General features: G+C 44.3%; 1 protein-coding gene across 1 annotated transcript in view; it reads left to right on the top strand.

The window, feature by feature from the left end:
• znf804b (zinc finger protein 804B) overlaps nucleotides 1–9,508 on the top strand; it is a gene marked incomplete at both ends in the record, with an annotated part of 30,816 nt that extends 21,308 nt beyond the window's left edge. The window contains 2 exons of the mRNA XM_080039567.1: nucleotides 4,254–4,384; nucleotides 5,482–9,508. Of these exons, the coding sequence (XP_079895693.1) occupies nucleotides 4,254–4,384; nucleotides 5,482–9,508 (4,158 nt within the window). The remainder of the gene's footprint in view (nucleotides 1–4,253; nucleotides 4,385–5,481) is intronic.
• Between the last annotated feature and the right edge of the window lie 7,666 nt (nucleotides 9,509–17,174).

The following is a 17,174-nucleotide window of genomic DNA, read 5'->3' as shown; positions in this document are numbered from 1 at the left end:
AAGGCCGCGATCTGCAGTAAATAAATGTGCACATGTGTCTCCAAGCGTTTCTCTATCAGCTGCTCTGTGTATGCAGCTTTGAGGGCGCGATTGTACCGCAGTGTAAGTGTATGGTCCATTATTTGTATTTAGTGTGTCTGCTTAATATTGCACCAGTAGAACTTTGCATGTTTGCACAAAATTTGTACCTTCACATAGCAAAAAAAATTGCACAACTGTAAAGTCAGTGTCTGTAGTTTTTTTGTATACAAATAAGCAGTTGTTTATTTCTGTACTGTGCATTGGCATCTTTGAGCAAAATACAGCCAAAATTTTCGCCGCGGCGCACCTCCTGGACAGTGACCCCTTGACAAACACATTTTTGGGGGGTAAACACTGTAAGGTGTTGCACTTAGAGTAGCCTACATTTATTTCTATGTTTTTTGATAAGCTGTTGCACTCTTAGTAAACCTAGGCCTACCTGTATTTTGATAAACTGTTGCACTTAGAGTACATTTATTTCTATGTATTTTGATAAGCTGTTGAAGAGTTAACCTATTGTGTTTTCCTGAACTGATAAGATTGTTAAACACTTAAACAACAGGCAGCCTATGTTAATCAAATAGGGATTTTTTTTTATAAGCTGGTGAACTCTATTTAATAAAATAAAGACAATATATGCACTCCTATGTCGTTGTAGTGTTTTACAGTATATGTAGCTATTGATGTGATGCTCATCAATTTTAGGCATTTTTTTCTGGCCCCTCATTTTGGATCATTTCCACCAACCGGCCCCCATTCAAAACTAATTGAATAGCCCTGCTGTAGATGCATACAAAGAAAACAGCTGACTTGAGAAATCGATTCGGGTGGATACAGTATTGTATTCTTAACCCTGCAGAATATAAAAACGGGGGCCAAAGCAATCTGAATGATAAACCAAAAAAAATGATATGCCCACAGCTTGACTTAATATCCAAATTCCCTATTTAAAAAAAAAAGATGTGTATGTATGTGCAACATAAAGACACTGCTATAGAATTCACCTCATTCTCTAATTTGTTCTTCCTTCAAAAAAAAAAAAAAAAAAGAGAAAACGATTCTGTGCCAAATAAAACATGAAGCTATTAGTCACAGCTCAAGTATGAATCTATTATTCCAGTTTAGACTAGATGAAGCCAATGGACCATTAGGAAAATGCCCGGCAGCAGGTTTTTTTCTCCTGTGTTCTGCTTTCACGTCCACTTTTATGCACAAACCTCCACTCTGGACTAACAAGCTGGAGCTGTTGCTGACAGCAAGTTCTCCTACAGCTATCTGTTGTCATGCCAAGATATACAGTCACACATACAGAAACATACTGACATGCACTTCCCCGTGTACACACACACACACACACACACACACACACACACACACACACACACACACACACTCGTCCTCAAACACAAAGGCAATCTCTTAACCCGAGCCAAGCCGCTTCCCACTTCTAAACGCCCACACTGTTCGACATGAAATAAACATTAAATGAGACTGTTCCTTCACTGTCATTGTTCGCTGGGAATGAATTGAAGCGACTGCAGGCCAATGTTAATGCTTTGTTTTAGCCAGCGGCAGGCACATGAAATGAGCTGCATGAGGCACTGAGCTGACAGTACCCACTGGCACTGCTATAACACACACACACATACACACACACACACACACACACACACACACACACACACACACACACACACACACACACACACACACACACACACACACACACACACACACACACACACACACACACACACACAAATAAAGGCATGCATGCACACTCTGCCTACCAAGCCGACAACAGATGAAATTCTAGCTAAAGACAGCTTCCCTGCAGGAATATTGGCTTTGGAGAATGGAAGCTGATTGCGTTTGCTCTGTCTCCTTCCCGTTGTCATCGATTCAGGGATAAACATGTCTGAACACAGCACTTTATCAGCTTTTACTGCTGATGAAAAAAATTGCTCATTATAACAGAATTACATTCCCTTTAAAAAAAAAGAGTAATCAGCCAATTAGCATTGCCCCTCACATGCTATACCTAAGAATAAATCCTCCCTTATTCTAAGGCCCTGGTGGTTATGAATCCACTCTGACTCATCCATACTTGCCTCAGCCTGAGAACCCCCCCTCAACACATCTAAAGGAATATTGATCGAAGCTTTTGACAGAGGCATTGAGCCTCCCAGCGCATTGCGAGACCGGCATGTTGGAGAGCAGGAGTAATAGCACTCGCCCGCTGTTGGGGACATGGCATCACCTTTTGAAGACAAGAAGTATCCACTTTAAAGTGAGAAATGGAAATACCTCTTCTCACTGTGTGCGCAGCGAAAAATGGTTCTGTGTGCAATATTTTGTTTGGCTCTAAATATAGAGCCTGCAGTGGGACCTGTTTAAGAGGGAACAATAACCTGGCAGAGTGCAAATACATGTGGAGGAAGTATTCATCTTCATTTATTCCATCTATTAGATTTCTCTCTCTCTCTCTCTCTCTCTCTCTCTGTCACACACTCTCTCTCTCTCTTTTTCTCTCTCTCCCTCTCAAAGTCATTGCCATTGACAGCTACAGTACAACAACTCTGATCTTTTCTTCCTCCTCTCTCTCCTGGCTCCGGCCTCAGTAGTTCATTATGGTTGCCTCTCTCTGCTTGAACATGATTAATATTTCCCGTATAATGCGTTTGGCATCAAAGCCTTTTAAAAGCTAGTTGCCGCACACTAAGAAATAACATCACACACGATCACACTCTTCTACAGTGCAACGAGCATCTGTATACTGTAAGACATTTACTGTATGTTTAAGGGATACAAACCCACAAGTGCTGCTCCCCGGGCACATATTTAAGGCTGCCTTTCGGTGAGCTGACAGTGGGATGTTAAGCGCTGAGCGCTAATGTAAAAAGACACTCGATTGTGTAAGACTCAGCAGAGATTAACCTGACGACTGTCAGCTCCAGCATAAGATCTGGGTGTGAAAGAGAGTGAGTGTATAAATAAATCTGATGTCTGTGGGGCTAATCTGATGTGTGCTTGTGTGCCTGCGTGTGTGTGATACATACTCTACGGGCGGATAACAGCGTAACATAATCTAAAAGTGAGAGTGGTGTAATCCTGTTGCAGTTTGTGCTACAGGGTAGGTTAAAAAATATACGAGATAAACAACCAATCCTGCATCTATAAGCCACGGATGGACTGCACACATTGAGGTAGGCCTAATATACTGGGAAACAAGACAGAATAAGACGGAATAGCAAGGATGGTGGTGCACGATACTGCTGCTATTCCCACACTGCTTAGTCTCTCCTTAGCCCACAAAAACACACACACACACATACACAAAACCAAACACACTAACATGCACCTGCACACACAAACACTTACAAAGCATGGTTAAAGGAGGGATTAAAGTGTGTCAGAAAAGGCAACCAAGAGAGAAAGGCATGAATCATTGTTTCCCTGAGAGGACTGGCACAAACACACACACACACACACACACACACACACACACACACACACACACACACACATACACACGTGCTAATTGTTACTTTTCTGCACTCTGATGCAGGTAAAGTCCCACCAACACTTCATCACTCTCATAATGTCACTATGTTTATTGTCAAGTTATGTTTCTTGCATTTGTGTAAATGTGTGTGGCACAAACAAACAAACAAATGCACAAACAAGCAATGGTTTACCTTTTATCCAAAATATCTTTTCGATGTCTCCCATGGCTATTTTGCCAATGCTTAGTGGCCATGCCTTTGTGTTTGGAGATGTTTATAATTTCAGCATGAGCAAATCAATGCCTGCCTTGGTTTTCTCCAGCTCAAAGGCAGATGAAATTGGATCAGTGGTTCTCTGAACATTTAGAAATTTCCAGCAAAAAAAAAAACATCATTAAATCACTCATGTCACTCATCTCAACTGTGCCCGTAATCTACTTTTCAACAGTCGAGTTGTGTTTGCTCTCAAGCTGTGTGTGAGAGGAAAGGGCGCTTTCTTCCGGGCTGAATGGAGTTAATTGGACATGAGCTTTGGAGGGGAACATCTGCAAACACTGCTGACTGATGTGCACGTGGTTTGAAAGACAGCTGCCTCCAGAGAGCTTTTCTAAAAAACTAATCTCTTGCTCTCTCTCTTCTCTCCCTCTTTTTTCCACTCCTGTGACTCCCTCCTTCCTCCCTTTGCCCTTGCCCTCTATTTCCTCTTAATTTTAATTTCCTGCACAGAGGCTGAAAGAACTAAAGCATAGGGAGTTTGCTCGCAATGTGTCCTCAAAATCATGGAAGGTCCAGCGCAAACAGGAGAAGGCTCTCAGACGTCTGCACCAGCTCGCACAGTTGCAACAGGAAGCTCAGGGGTAAGTAAGAGGAGTGTGTGTGTGTGTGTGTGTGTGTGTGTGTGTGTGTGTGTGTGTGTGTGTGTGTGTGTGTGTGTGCGTGTGTGTGTGCGTGCCTGCGTGCGTGTGTGCATGTGTGTGTGTGTGTGTGTGTGTGTGTGTGTGTGTGTGTGCGTATGTGTGTGCGTGCCTGCGTGCGTGTGTGCATGCGTGTGTGTGTGTGTGCATGTGTGTGTGTGTGTGCGTGTGTGTGTGCGTGCGTGTGTGTGTGTGTGTGTGTGTGTGTGTGTATGTGTGTGTGTGTGTGTGTGTGTGTGTGTGTGTGTGTGTGTGTGTGTGTGTGTGTGGCCGTGTGTGTGTGGCCGTGTGTGTGTATAATGAGAGAAGGGGCAGGATCCACAGGGGTTAGAGTGCGTCACATCTAGTCAACTTTTCTTAGAAGTGATGGATGCATCCACCGATGTGAGAGCACTCAGTTGTCCTAGGTAGGCCACAGGTGACTTAGATAAAACATGCAGACACAGTCTTGCTGAGAGCAGAGAATTTACAGGGGGAGAGGATGGAGTTTTACAGAATAATGAATAGTCGGAGTAAAATAAGCGGTAATATCAAACTTTCCCCCCGGTTGGAACTCTTATAGAAAATAAAAAAACAACAAAAAACAATGTATCATGAAATAATCAACTTGATTGCACCAATTCCCTATGCAATTAAATGTGTTTTCCTATGATAAAGCGATGATATGTGAACAGCATTACTATGACTACCAACATCATGTTGTTGAATTTTTTCTGTCCTTGTTTCTTTCTTCTTTCTTTGCATACCTATTGTACTTGTTAAATGATCATCTCCATAGAATTACCATTAACTATATACCTGCCAGTATAGTGATGAACATTTAATTCAATTTGAATTAAATGCTATTTCAATTTATCTTTGATGTATTAGTGTAGCCTATGTAATTTTCTTTATGACCTGCGATGTGAATCTTGTTTTACTCCATAGCATATTTGAGCTATCATTTTCATTGCACATTTTTTAGATGAATTCAGTAAGTTCAATAAGTTAATTTAACTTAAATACACTTTATTTATTAAATTGATGACTTTCTGTTGCAGAGTCCCAGGAAGGACTTATGGACTAAGAAGTGCAATCAAGGCTGGGAGACAGAAGCAAGACAGAGACAGAGACCTGAACAAAAGAGAGCGCAGCCCGGAGGACAAACCTGGACCCTTTAACCACACCCAGAGACCACCTGCTACGCAGCCCAGGCCAGCTCCTCCTAGCCACCAGTCAGAGGAGCTATACCAGTCTGCTTCTCAAATACCGCTGGCCACCATTGCTCAAGCAGACGACCCACTAATCCCACGTGATCCGGCATCCAGCATGTACCCATCACCTACAGAGAAGAAGACTGGGGGTTCTTGCCCGGGCTTGTATCCTCAGCCTTGCATTCTCTCTGGGCAGGGGGCTGTGGGAGGCAGGTTAGGGGTGTCCTTCTGTTTTTCACGCAGAGGACCCCGGCTGGAGCCTTCCGCCTCCGTTTTCTCCGACGTGGAAGAGGAGGAGAGGGAGAAGAGGGAACAAATGAGAGAAAGGATAAGGGGAATAATAGAAGATATTGACCGAGAAAGTGGGACAGCAGAGGAGGTGGCTAAACACGGCGAGAGTGAAAAGCGTAGGTCTAGCTCTGACAGTGTTGGACTGAGCAACTTGGGGCCGGTCTCTGGAGAGGCTGCCAGAGAGGAGGAAGAGGAGGAAGAGATTGAAAAAGGAGACATAGTGAAAGAACACTCTCCTATTTCCACAACAGCAGCACCTGATAATGTGAGCAGAGATTCACTATTCCTGCCATCGTGGTCCCAGGTGACGGTATGGGACACGGCACCGGCAGGTGCACCTATGGCCACAGAGCACAAAGATAGCGAGACAGAGAGGAAGAGAGAAACGGAGGTAGGGAGGGAGGAGAGCCAGTATGTGCGTGTGCAGGGGAACGATGGCTCTGCCTCTCTGAAATGGCCTGTCACTTTACTTAAGTTCACCAAGTCTCAACCGCACATCTGCTACAGCAGCAACCCACTCTGCTTGAACCCGCAGCGACCAGAACAACTCACACAGGATCTGCAGGAGTCACAAAAGGATCAGTTGTGTGCTCTCTCAGATGAATCAAATCCATATGTGCCAGCTATTCTCACACCAGATGCCAATTCCAATTCCTGTTTACAGAGACAGACAAGACACGAGCTGATAGCACACAGGCAGAGAAAAAAACTGGATAATTTCAAGGGAGAGCTACGTATCAATGTGGAGACAGAAGCACACCTGTTCCTAAAGAACAAAAACCTTTCATCATCAGAAACGGGACAAGAAAGAGAAAGATGCACGATAAGTGTAGAGAATTGTTTGAGGGCGGCCTCCCATCCATTTGACCACGCTCACAGTGACAGCTCCGACACACACACTCAGAATCCTCTGGGAGACAGATTATGGGGTGTGAGAGGGATCAGGGAGAGAGCCATCACAGCCCTGAGCTGTAAATCACAGTCCGTCTCCCAGCCTGGCACACAGGGGACGTGCATCAGCCCGTCCAGGTGCAAATGTGGGAAAGAGACAAGGTGCGAGTGTGCCAGCACTGCACAGCCGTACTTGGATGTCTCGGTAGTGTCAAGCAAAAAGGAGGGGAAAGCCGGCGCGAAGAAACGCAAGCTGGGAAAGAGGAGGAAGAAGAGGGGCGAGAAGTCAAGAGCTGCAAACGAGTGCAAAACAGCAAGGTGCAAAGTGAGGAGTGTGGTCTCTACGGTCTCCATTGGCATAGAGAGGAGAGGAGAAGCAGGAGCAGGAGTCTGGGGGAAAGGGGGGATGAGGAAGAGGGGGTTGGGGAGAGCAGGGAGACGCGAGGCTGAGCCAGTATCAGTCTCTGTCAGGAAGAAGAGGCCTCACAGGAGCCACAGCACTGACGCAGCCCACTACTCCCAGTTCAGACGCACAGCAGCAGCAGCAGGGGAGGGGAATCAAAATACAGATCCGGGGACTTTTCCCTGGCGCTCACACTACTTCTCCTCGCACTCCTTCTCACCGCCGGGACGTAACTCAAAGCCATTTTGGGAAAGGGGTCACCATAGCAACCCCAGGAGTTTCATTGACTGCTGTTACCCTGACAACCAAAGCTGTGGTTGCAGCCAGTCGAGAAAAAGGAGAAAACTCCTCCACAGGGACGGGAAAGTCATTGGTCGTAATAGGAAGGGTTTAAGGCACGGGAAAGTCTGGGAGGAGGAGACGGAGAGAAGTGGAGAAATGGGCCTGGTTTCAGATGAAGAACAGTGGGAGTGGATGAGGAGGACAAACTGTTCTGAAGGAAGCCCGGAAGCCGCCATGTTGGAGAGGCCTGGGTGGAGATCAAGACACACAAGAGCAGCAGCAGCAGAGTGGGAGTGGGAGCGGGTGGCCAGGTTGAGCCCCAGTCCTCCTAGCAGCTGGGCTAGAAGGAGCAGACATCTCAGCACAGAGGAGGATGTAGACTGGGACAGGTCCAGCGTGGACAGATGGACGTGGGGCAGCAGCAGTGACAGCTGGGAGGACAGGGGGGGGACACGACAGAGATCCACATCTCCACGCTCAAGCACTCCAAGGGTGGACTGCAGCAGCAGAGGCAGCCCTGGCCCTGGTGTGTGGAAAGGTGCAGGCACCACCAGACACTCCAGCTCATCAAGACACCTCTCCAGCCCCGAGTGGTGGAGCGGTAGGCTGCCAGCATACAGCCCCCAGAGAGCAGCCAACACACGGGTCAGCAGGTGCAACAGCCCACGCTCCTGCAGCCCCTGCAGCAGCGGCAGCATGTCTGAGCTCAGCCTGGAGTGGAGCAGGAGCAGCAATTTTCCCAATTCGCCCGTTCTTCTTACCTCCAGGTCTCCCGTCTCCTCTCGTTCCTTGTCCCACCACAGGTCCTTGTTTGCTCCCACTGCTCCCCCAGACCTCAACACACACCTTCCTTCCTCTCAGCTAAAGGACTTCAATCATTCACAGTTGTTTAACCATGGACCCTCCCGTCCTCCTGTCTCAACAGTCAGCAGGTCAGACACTCCTCCTCCGGGACTCTTATCTCCCATTAAGTGTTTGCCAGGGAAAGCAGCAGCCAGGACGTTTGTTCTACCTCTCATAGGGAAACGACCTGCCATCCAGAGAAAGGCTAGGAGTAGGAAAGGGCTGCTGGAGAAGAGTCAGGGGAAGGAGGAAGAGGGAGAGGAAGAGGGAGAAGTTAAGGGAAGTGGAGTGGATCCTGGAGCAGTCATCAAAGGTCAAAAAAGCAGCACGCAAAATCTCTGCCCGTTGCAGATAAGGACTAATGACAAACACACAGGTGGAGAGACATACGTTTTTCCAATCAGCTTTAGCGCCGAGGAGATGGACAAGTATCGCCTGCTGCAAGAGCAGGCCAGAGAGCACATGCAGAAAGTCCTGGAACAGATGCGAGAGAGTGCAAGTACACACACGGAGGCTACACACGACTACACACAAGTGCAACAGACAGACAAGAGCTGTGAGACTTGTGGTACTGAAAAATACACACCTGCACCCTCATTGCACGACCCTTTATCACAGCCTCAGACCCAGTCAGTTAACACAGCAGACACGATGCACATACAGGCACAGCAGCACACCCTCCAGGTCAGTCTCCCACTTCCACAAGAGCACTTTACTCAACCCATGACTCCCATGAGAGTGCCCAGCCTCCCCCCTCTCCCACCGTCGCCCCCTCTCTCTGGCCTCCACCATCTCATTTTGCAACACGCGGCCCTCTCCATGCCCCCCTCCCCCTCTTCCTCGTCCTCCTCTTCCTCCTCAACCCCATCTCCTGCCATCCACCGGCACCCTGCTCCGCTCCCTCACCGCTTTCCCCCTCTCCACCACGCCTCCATCCCTCACCATCATCACCTTCACCTCTCTCCCTTCTCCATCTCCTCCCTCTTCCCCTCCTCCATGCTGCTGTCTCACCATCCCATCCCCCTTTTCCCCCACTCCTCCGCCTTCCACGGGACCCCTGCACTCGCTCCACTGTCCCGACTCTCGCTGCAACCCCTAGTGCACCACCCACAGCCTTTCATGGACCGAGTGTGGCCAGTGAGGTTCCAGCAGAAGGCATTGTGATTTTCTTTCACAGAGTGGTTGCAGTGTTTATTAAAGGTGCTCCAAGGAACTTTCAGTTATTGTTCATTCTTGCACCCTCTTTGGACAAAAGCGGTAGTGTTTTTACCACCCCAGCTCTCGTTCCTGGGTGAGAGTACCAATGACCAATGACCATTACATGTCATTTATGATCATCATCATCATCATCATTTGACTTTTTCAAAAATATTAAAAAGTTCTTCTTAGCACCTTTAATCTTCCTTGGCATCATAGAATAGTGAGAGAGAGAGAATCCCTGGTTTAGATAAAGGCCTGTTATTTGAAGTGAGGATGTGTCGGTGCTTTCACTAGTATGAACTCCAACTCCTACTCACATAAGCCCTCGCACACACGCACACCGGCACAATTTTACAAAAACCCACCCAACGACTGACTGTTTTCAAATGAAAATGAGTTTCTCCCCGTAGCCTCAGCTGTGTTGCAGCACAAAGAGAGAAACAACCTTGATCGCTTGCTTTTCCCATCTTTCCTCATTCAGGCCAACAATAAAGGTGCACCGGCTATGTATTCAAAGACAAACTGGCCTTGTGTCATCCTCTCCCCTTCCTACTGAAGCTCAGACAGCCCAGCTGCCTTTTGAAGTCTCCTTCATGCTAGGGACAGAGCAACAACAGAGAGTGATAATACTCTTCCCTTATCTCCATTTTATACAGGTTATCTGAGTTTGAGTGTGACATTCAACAAACATAAATAACATCACAGGGACTTGGGGCAAGGCGCAGCCGTTTTAACCTTGGTGTATACTCTATTTGTGTGTTTGTCAGGGTAATAGAGGTGATTCTGGACTGATACACACACTCACACATATATGCAGCAGGAAGGGCAATAATTATTTTCCCTATCCGACACATGTAAAGACAGTTTTGTCTCTTAAGTGTAAATATCCTGACAGTGAGTGATATAGAAACATGGGAAACAATAAAATAAAAGGGAAATGTAATCTTGATCAGTAGTGTGCAGTAATGCTTATTCCAAACTCAATGGCTTCAGAGAAACAAACAATACTTCAACAACTCTAAGGTGACTTGAGATATTCTTTTCCACACAGCATTTAATAAATGTGTTGTTGTGACAGCAATGAATGAATCTGATCTGTTATATTAAAACTTGGGTGAAAACAATTGGACATTGATGCTTTTTTTAATGTGTCTGATTCATGCTGATTGTTTATGTTGTTGGAACATAATGCAACATGTTCTTCATAAAGAATTCATACTGTGTGGGTTTACCGTTTCTCAAAAGGGCCCTTAATTGTTCAGTCTTTTAAAGATTGTAGAGCAGTAGTGATTCCAAACCTTAGTGACCTCTAAATATAAAGCAATGTCTTCTTGTGACCACTTGTCACAGGCTGCATAACTGTGCATTCCTATGAATTGTGAGCGAACAGGTTGCAAAGGGATTTCCCCCTGACAGGCTGTTTTATTGGAACACTATATATGGAGAAAAATGTATAGTGAGATATATTAAATTCAGATTCAGATTCAGATTCAGACTTTATTGTCATTGTGCAAACAGTACAACGAAATTAGGGTGGTGCTCACCACCCACAGTGCAAATTAGTATACATGCATACACAGACAACAATAGGCAACAATAATTTAAATAAAAATGTGTACCAAGAGTAGCAATGTATTTAATAGAGAGATGGATCAGTGTGAAGGTACGGTATATAAATAACATCAACAGTTAGATGAGGGAGTTATAAAACCTACCATATATTGTTTTAATTGTGTGTGATGCCTAACAGATACACACCTTTGTCCAAAGATGCATATTTCTTTGCCCACATTCATGTAAACACACTCAGTGTGACCTTTGGTGTACTGCTCCCGGGATGCCCAAAGCCAAGAAAGATCCACTTAGTTGTAAGACAGTTAAACTGCACCAGGCAGTTTGAAAGTGCATTTTCAGTTTGAATATTGTACAGCGATTGGGCTGAAGAATAATGAACAATTTACATTTGCCCTTTAACATGACCTATGAGTCATAAAACCAGCCTCAAACAGAACTTTAATGGACAGTTTAATGACCAATAACAACTTTATGGCCCCCAACACTCTTATAAGAGTTGAAATTCCAAAGCTCACAATGGTTCTACACTTGATCTTGTATTCAAACAAAGACCAAAAGGAACTGAGTTTTCATAGACACCCACATATAACCTTTTAGTTTGTGTTATTATACATACACATATTTATATACTAAAAGTGTAAGCTTTAGTGAAAGTGTTAATGTGCCGATTTTAAGCAGGAACAACAAACAGAAAGGACATGAACTGTTAATGCCGAACAGGTCATCAGGGAAAGAGGCACATACGCCGTGATCAGTCTTGTTTTGGAGATAAAAAAGGTACAAGTGTGAATAGAAATGTATAAAACCAGCTAACTAATCTGGGCCTTTTCCTTGTAGGTTGGGGTTGATAATGTAGTTTAATTAGAGTAAGAAATACAATTTAGGCCTTGGGATCTCCCATCAATATAGTAATAATGCTGAACTGCTTCAGACATTCTGTTTTCCCGCTTCCCATTGAGCTGTAAGCTGCTGAAGGTCTATTTTGACATCTTGATAATTATTTCCTGATTAATCTGGTAAACGCTGGTCATCATTTATTCAGTGTTACAGTAATTGTTGCTCTGTTCAGTGGATTTGTTCATGGTTCCATTTACTCCCTTTGTTTGTATTGTTAACAATCAACTTCATTTATGAAGAATTTGATTATATTTTGTGTGAATGAAGCATCATGGTCTTTAGCTATCATTCCAAGAACATAGTAGCGGCCTCCAGATTCAATTCAGTCTGCTTCTTCTTATATGTGTAGTAAACTCACTTCATCTGTTGTTTACTAAGCGTATACAAAGTACATGAGATGCCTCATGTGAGCCCTTCAATTAAATCCTTAGCTACAGTATGTGTTGCCCCGGTGTGATGCATGTTTGGTGTGTCTGTGTGAGGCTTTACAAATGCATGTTACATCATTTCGGAGTCTCACAATGTGCTTATTAATTATCTCTAAATGTTTTGGTTTAAACTTGGTTAAGAGGTATAACCGCTACATTATCATAGATGTTAGATAAAACCAAAACCTCTTTTGAATCATTAATAACACATAACTTAAAGTTTTTCTTTCATGTCTTGCCAAAAGGTTATGTTGGTTAGTAACTGTTGCTATGCATTCATGCCTGGTGATTGGCTGTATGAAGAGCCGCTTGCCAAACAGTTGATCACTGCAGCGGCCTCCACTCAGGGAGCAGAACACAACAGAGTGGCATCCAGATGGTCTATGGACCTGGACTTTCCAGAGTGCTTTTAGAGATTGGATTGATTTGCTCTCTCCGTGGTATTGGTAAACACAGCCCAGCACATAGCGAGGGTGGGAGGGGGGGCTACAGCAAAGGGTGACATAAATACAGACACAAAAACAAGGCACAAGATGTAGTCATGAGGTGTATGCAAGAAATATAAGTCAACCCCTGCAGAGATTCAGTAATTAGAGCACAGTTCCTCTTTCTCCTCCTCCTGACCCCTGTGTGTGTGTGTGTGTGTGTGTGTGTGTGTGTGTGTGTGTGTGTGTGTGTGTGTGTGTGTGTGTGTGTGTGTGTGTGTGTGTGTGCGTGTGCGTGTGCGTGCATACAAGTGTATGCGTTTTTTGAGAAACAGAGACAGAGATTCCCTATCTCTCTCCACAGGACTGGAGATCAAACAGACTGTGTGAAATATAGAGCAGCAATAATTAGCAGCTGTTACAGCATCAAACCTCTATATCTCTATCTCTCCCTCTCTCTGACACACGCATGCACCCACACACGCACATACACCCACCCACCCACACACACACAGCTGCTCTGTTCTTGTCCCCGGGTTTATTTCAGAGATACTCAAATGTGCTGCAACTTTCAATAGTGATAATCAGGGAGATGATACAAAAATCAGCCTAGTTCAGTTTTCCCTCCATATTCTCACCAGTTCATAAGCATTAAAATCACTCGCACAGTCTAAAAGAGAAATGCATATTATTTTAAAAGCAAATTTATCAAATATACAAAAACATTTATGGTTCTATAAAGCACATAACTTTGACAGTATACAGTATATCTAGTTTTGTTGTAAGTCACACAAATACACAAGGTTATCCACACAAGGGTTATTGGAAAATTAGTAAGCACAAAATCAGTGTACATTCTGTCAGTGACTGATTAAATCATTAAAGTAGCACAGAAATTCTCTCCGAGGTGCGTTCATGTTTTGCTGTGGTGTGTGTGTGTGTATGTGTGCGTATGTGTGTACGTGTGTGTGTGTGTGCGTATGTATGTGCATGTGTGTACTTGTGTGCACACGCAGTGTGAGTTGATTTATGATTGAGAAGAAGCGGTTTCCCTCAGTCAATCGCTCCTGTGAATTAATGAGGTATAAAAGCTAAAGCGGGCACTCTGTCAAATACACCGGTCGCCACATAGAGCTCACCGCTGGGGCAGGATCACCTCTATTGGCACCACATTTGAGGGTAACATCCTGGGTATAGATTGCATTGAGGGAAAAGAGCCCCTCACGGCTACCCAAGCGATCTAAATTGCAATGCCTGAGAAATGAGACACTTCCCAATCCTTTGCCCTCTCTCCCTTTTCGTGGTCTCGCCTCGTACCCTTCTCTTTGATTCAACTGGGTCATCTGGGCTGGGGGTTCGCCTCCCCTGGCTATTCTCTCACTGCTCCTCTCCCTTCAGATTCTACATCTTTCCCATGTTTGAATGCTGTTGTACGTACAGAAGACTTTCGAAGCACAATGCTGCTTAGAATAGTAATTACATAGAGAAAACCCTCTCCACAGCTCTTCTCTTGCAGTGACATTCATTAAAAGTGTTCTTGAGTCCTGAAATCCAATATCAGGCTGTCCGATTTGCATATTTTTTCCTGAATTTCTGTGCCTCTTTGGAATGATAATTATACTAACAGCAAGGGCAATATTTTAAATATTTTACTGGGCCACAAATAGACATTAAAATATAATATAATAATACAGTTAAAAAAGGATTGAGCTCAAGTTAAGAATGCACTGAACAGACTGAACAGAAATGTGAGTTTTCCATGTGTTGAACAGTAAGGTGTGCTCTTTGTAGTATCATTTGATCATATAGCATCCTGCATTTTAGATGACTTTAGGTTGAGGCCTCATTTGTTCACTTTTGAACTCTCATAAAGGTTCAGTTCAAAGAGTAATCTGTCACAACTGATGCGTCAAGAGGCACTGCTGTTGCTGCAGGCGCAATATATCCAAAGCTAAGTGGCTTCAGGCTGTTTAGAGCTTTTACATCAAAGAGATATATCACTGTGTGTAATTCTGAACCAGAAAAACAACAACCATTACCGTAAAAAAAAGTCAGACTATTTTTGGTTTTATTCTCTTCACTTACTGTATGCTTGGCTCTCTTTTGGAGGCTGAGACTTGTTTGAGTGGGACTCATTTTATGTAGAAATAACTATGTGAATTCTGTTCTACAATGGATTTAAGGCTTAGGGGAGGTAGTGGGCTCCATGATACTCTTAAACTTGGCACAGTCGACCAAGGACATGACACCGTCAGCACAATGCTTACACTCTTCTGTGTGCATGCACAAACACACACACACACACAAAAGGTGTAACAGGGTATAATTTAGGAGGCTGTAATAGTGAGATGTGATGCACTGTTGTAAAGACAGCATGGCTAATTCCCTGGTTATGTTATCTCTGAGAGACAGAGCTTCCCACTGAAGATTACTGTGCACACAAAACAAAAACACACTCAAAACTGTGCGCATGCATGAACACATTCAATCCACAGACAATAGAAGCAGCAGGATAGTCTAAAATAGCCTTATTGACCAAAACACGCAGATGAATGATAAAGACGGCTTTTGGGGTATTTTAATTAGGAGTTGTAATGAGTTCTTCTGAAGAAATAGGATGAATCAAAAAACTTCAGTTCCCACAGAAACCTTTCCTCAAGAAATATTAAATAAAAAAAACTATTAAATGAATAATACCATGGGTGATGTTGTGCTCTTGCAAAATTGATTCAAGGAAAAACACACATTTTGCCATTTAGATCCCTCTCAAGCACCCTATTGCCTTTTAATGACCAAATTGAGCCGCACAAAGCTAGCTGTGATTAACCCTTTGCGTGCGTCGATCAATCAGATGCAGAGCTTCTCCTGTGCAGGTTAGACTCACTGCATCCATTACTCCTCCTGGTCAATCCATCCTATACAGGAAACGGCGCAATCGCTGCAGAGGGAAAAAAAAGGTCAGTTGATTCATGGCCTCTCACTGTGGATGTCAGGGGGAAGCCCTTGGGTCAGATAACCATCACTCCCATTATGTTGTTAATTCACAGTTTGAATGCACGGCCACAGAAATAACGAAAGCGATGCATGCTAGATGAGTGACATGCAATAGTTCCTATCTGTCCATCCTCAAGTCAGGGGAGTCGATTCTTTTCGCCCTTGGTTCTTCTTTGTCCGGCTCATCTATAAATCTCTGTCATGTTATCATTGAATATCAATAGGCTACAACCAAACCCATGACAACATTCCCAACATTGGCTTTGGAAGGTTGAATGAATTAGTCAACTTCAGTGGCGGAAAATGTACACAATTTCAACATGTGACATGTGTCAACACAGTAAAACATGCCTCTCAAACGCCTTTCTCCTCTGAGCCCTGATGTGCCTCCTCCTGTTGTTTCCATTTAACCATGGTTTCAGCTTTAAGTCTCCAGATCCTGATAATTTCCACCCTTAATCCCTTCAGAGGATCACCCTGCTTAACTCTCTAATTAAGTCACACATACACCAACACAGGATAAACAGCACATGCAACACACGGCGTGTAGCATTCAGCTATCTGATGATGCACAGACAATTGGTGGTTGCTGTGTGTGTACGTGTGTGTGTGTGTGATTAATGAGGGTTTGTGTGTCAGTCTTTCAATGATTAAGTTCCAATCAGGATGTTGTTATGACGACACATGCATTTTTAAGCTGTTAATCCTGGATTATTCTCCCCTCAGCTCATCTCATTACCGTCGATTATTAAAAAACACATACAGGCACAAGCAGACACACATACTTATGAGTTTGTTTCCTGGAGACTAAACACATACCTCCAGGGCTTCTAAAGATAGCTTGCCATACAGGTTAAAACAAAAAGGAGACACATTTGACTAATGTATGCATGCACCTGCAGGCATTAACTTTGCATACAATGTATCTTTTGTTTATGTATATACTTAAAAATTCACTGGTATTCGAAAAACACGAACATGCAACTTTTGTAGATCTGCAGAATGGCAATATACTTATACGAGTTTGATTACTTCTTTGCTCCGGCTTCTCAGCGAGGCATTTTGGCCTTTAAAAGAGCCTTTTTTCAGCGTCGACTGACAGAATGCGAGCGAACAGCAAGTGTCCTTTTCCCAGTGATTGAATGTGTGTCCTTGTGTAGAAACTGCACTCGCCTCTCTCAGCAAGTGAAAATAGTCCAGCCGCACGGAGGCTGATGTACAGGTGAGAGAATGGCACAGGGTTTTGAGAACACAGGCTTTGTGTCCACCACGGCGCGAATCACACTACAGTAGGTCAGCTCAGAATAACCA

This window comes from Ammodytes marinus, assembly GCF_949987685.1.
Source record: "Ammodytes marinus genome assembly, chromosome: 13".
Lineage (NCBI taxonomy): Eukaryota > Metazoa > Chordata > Actinopteri > Uranoscopiformes > Ammodytidae > Ammodytes > Ammodytes marinus.
The sequence above is the reverse complement of the archived record's forward strand: the minus strand, read 5'-3'. Positions and strand labels throughout refer to the sequence as shown.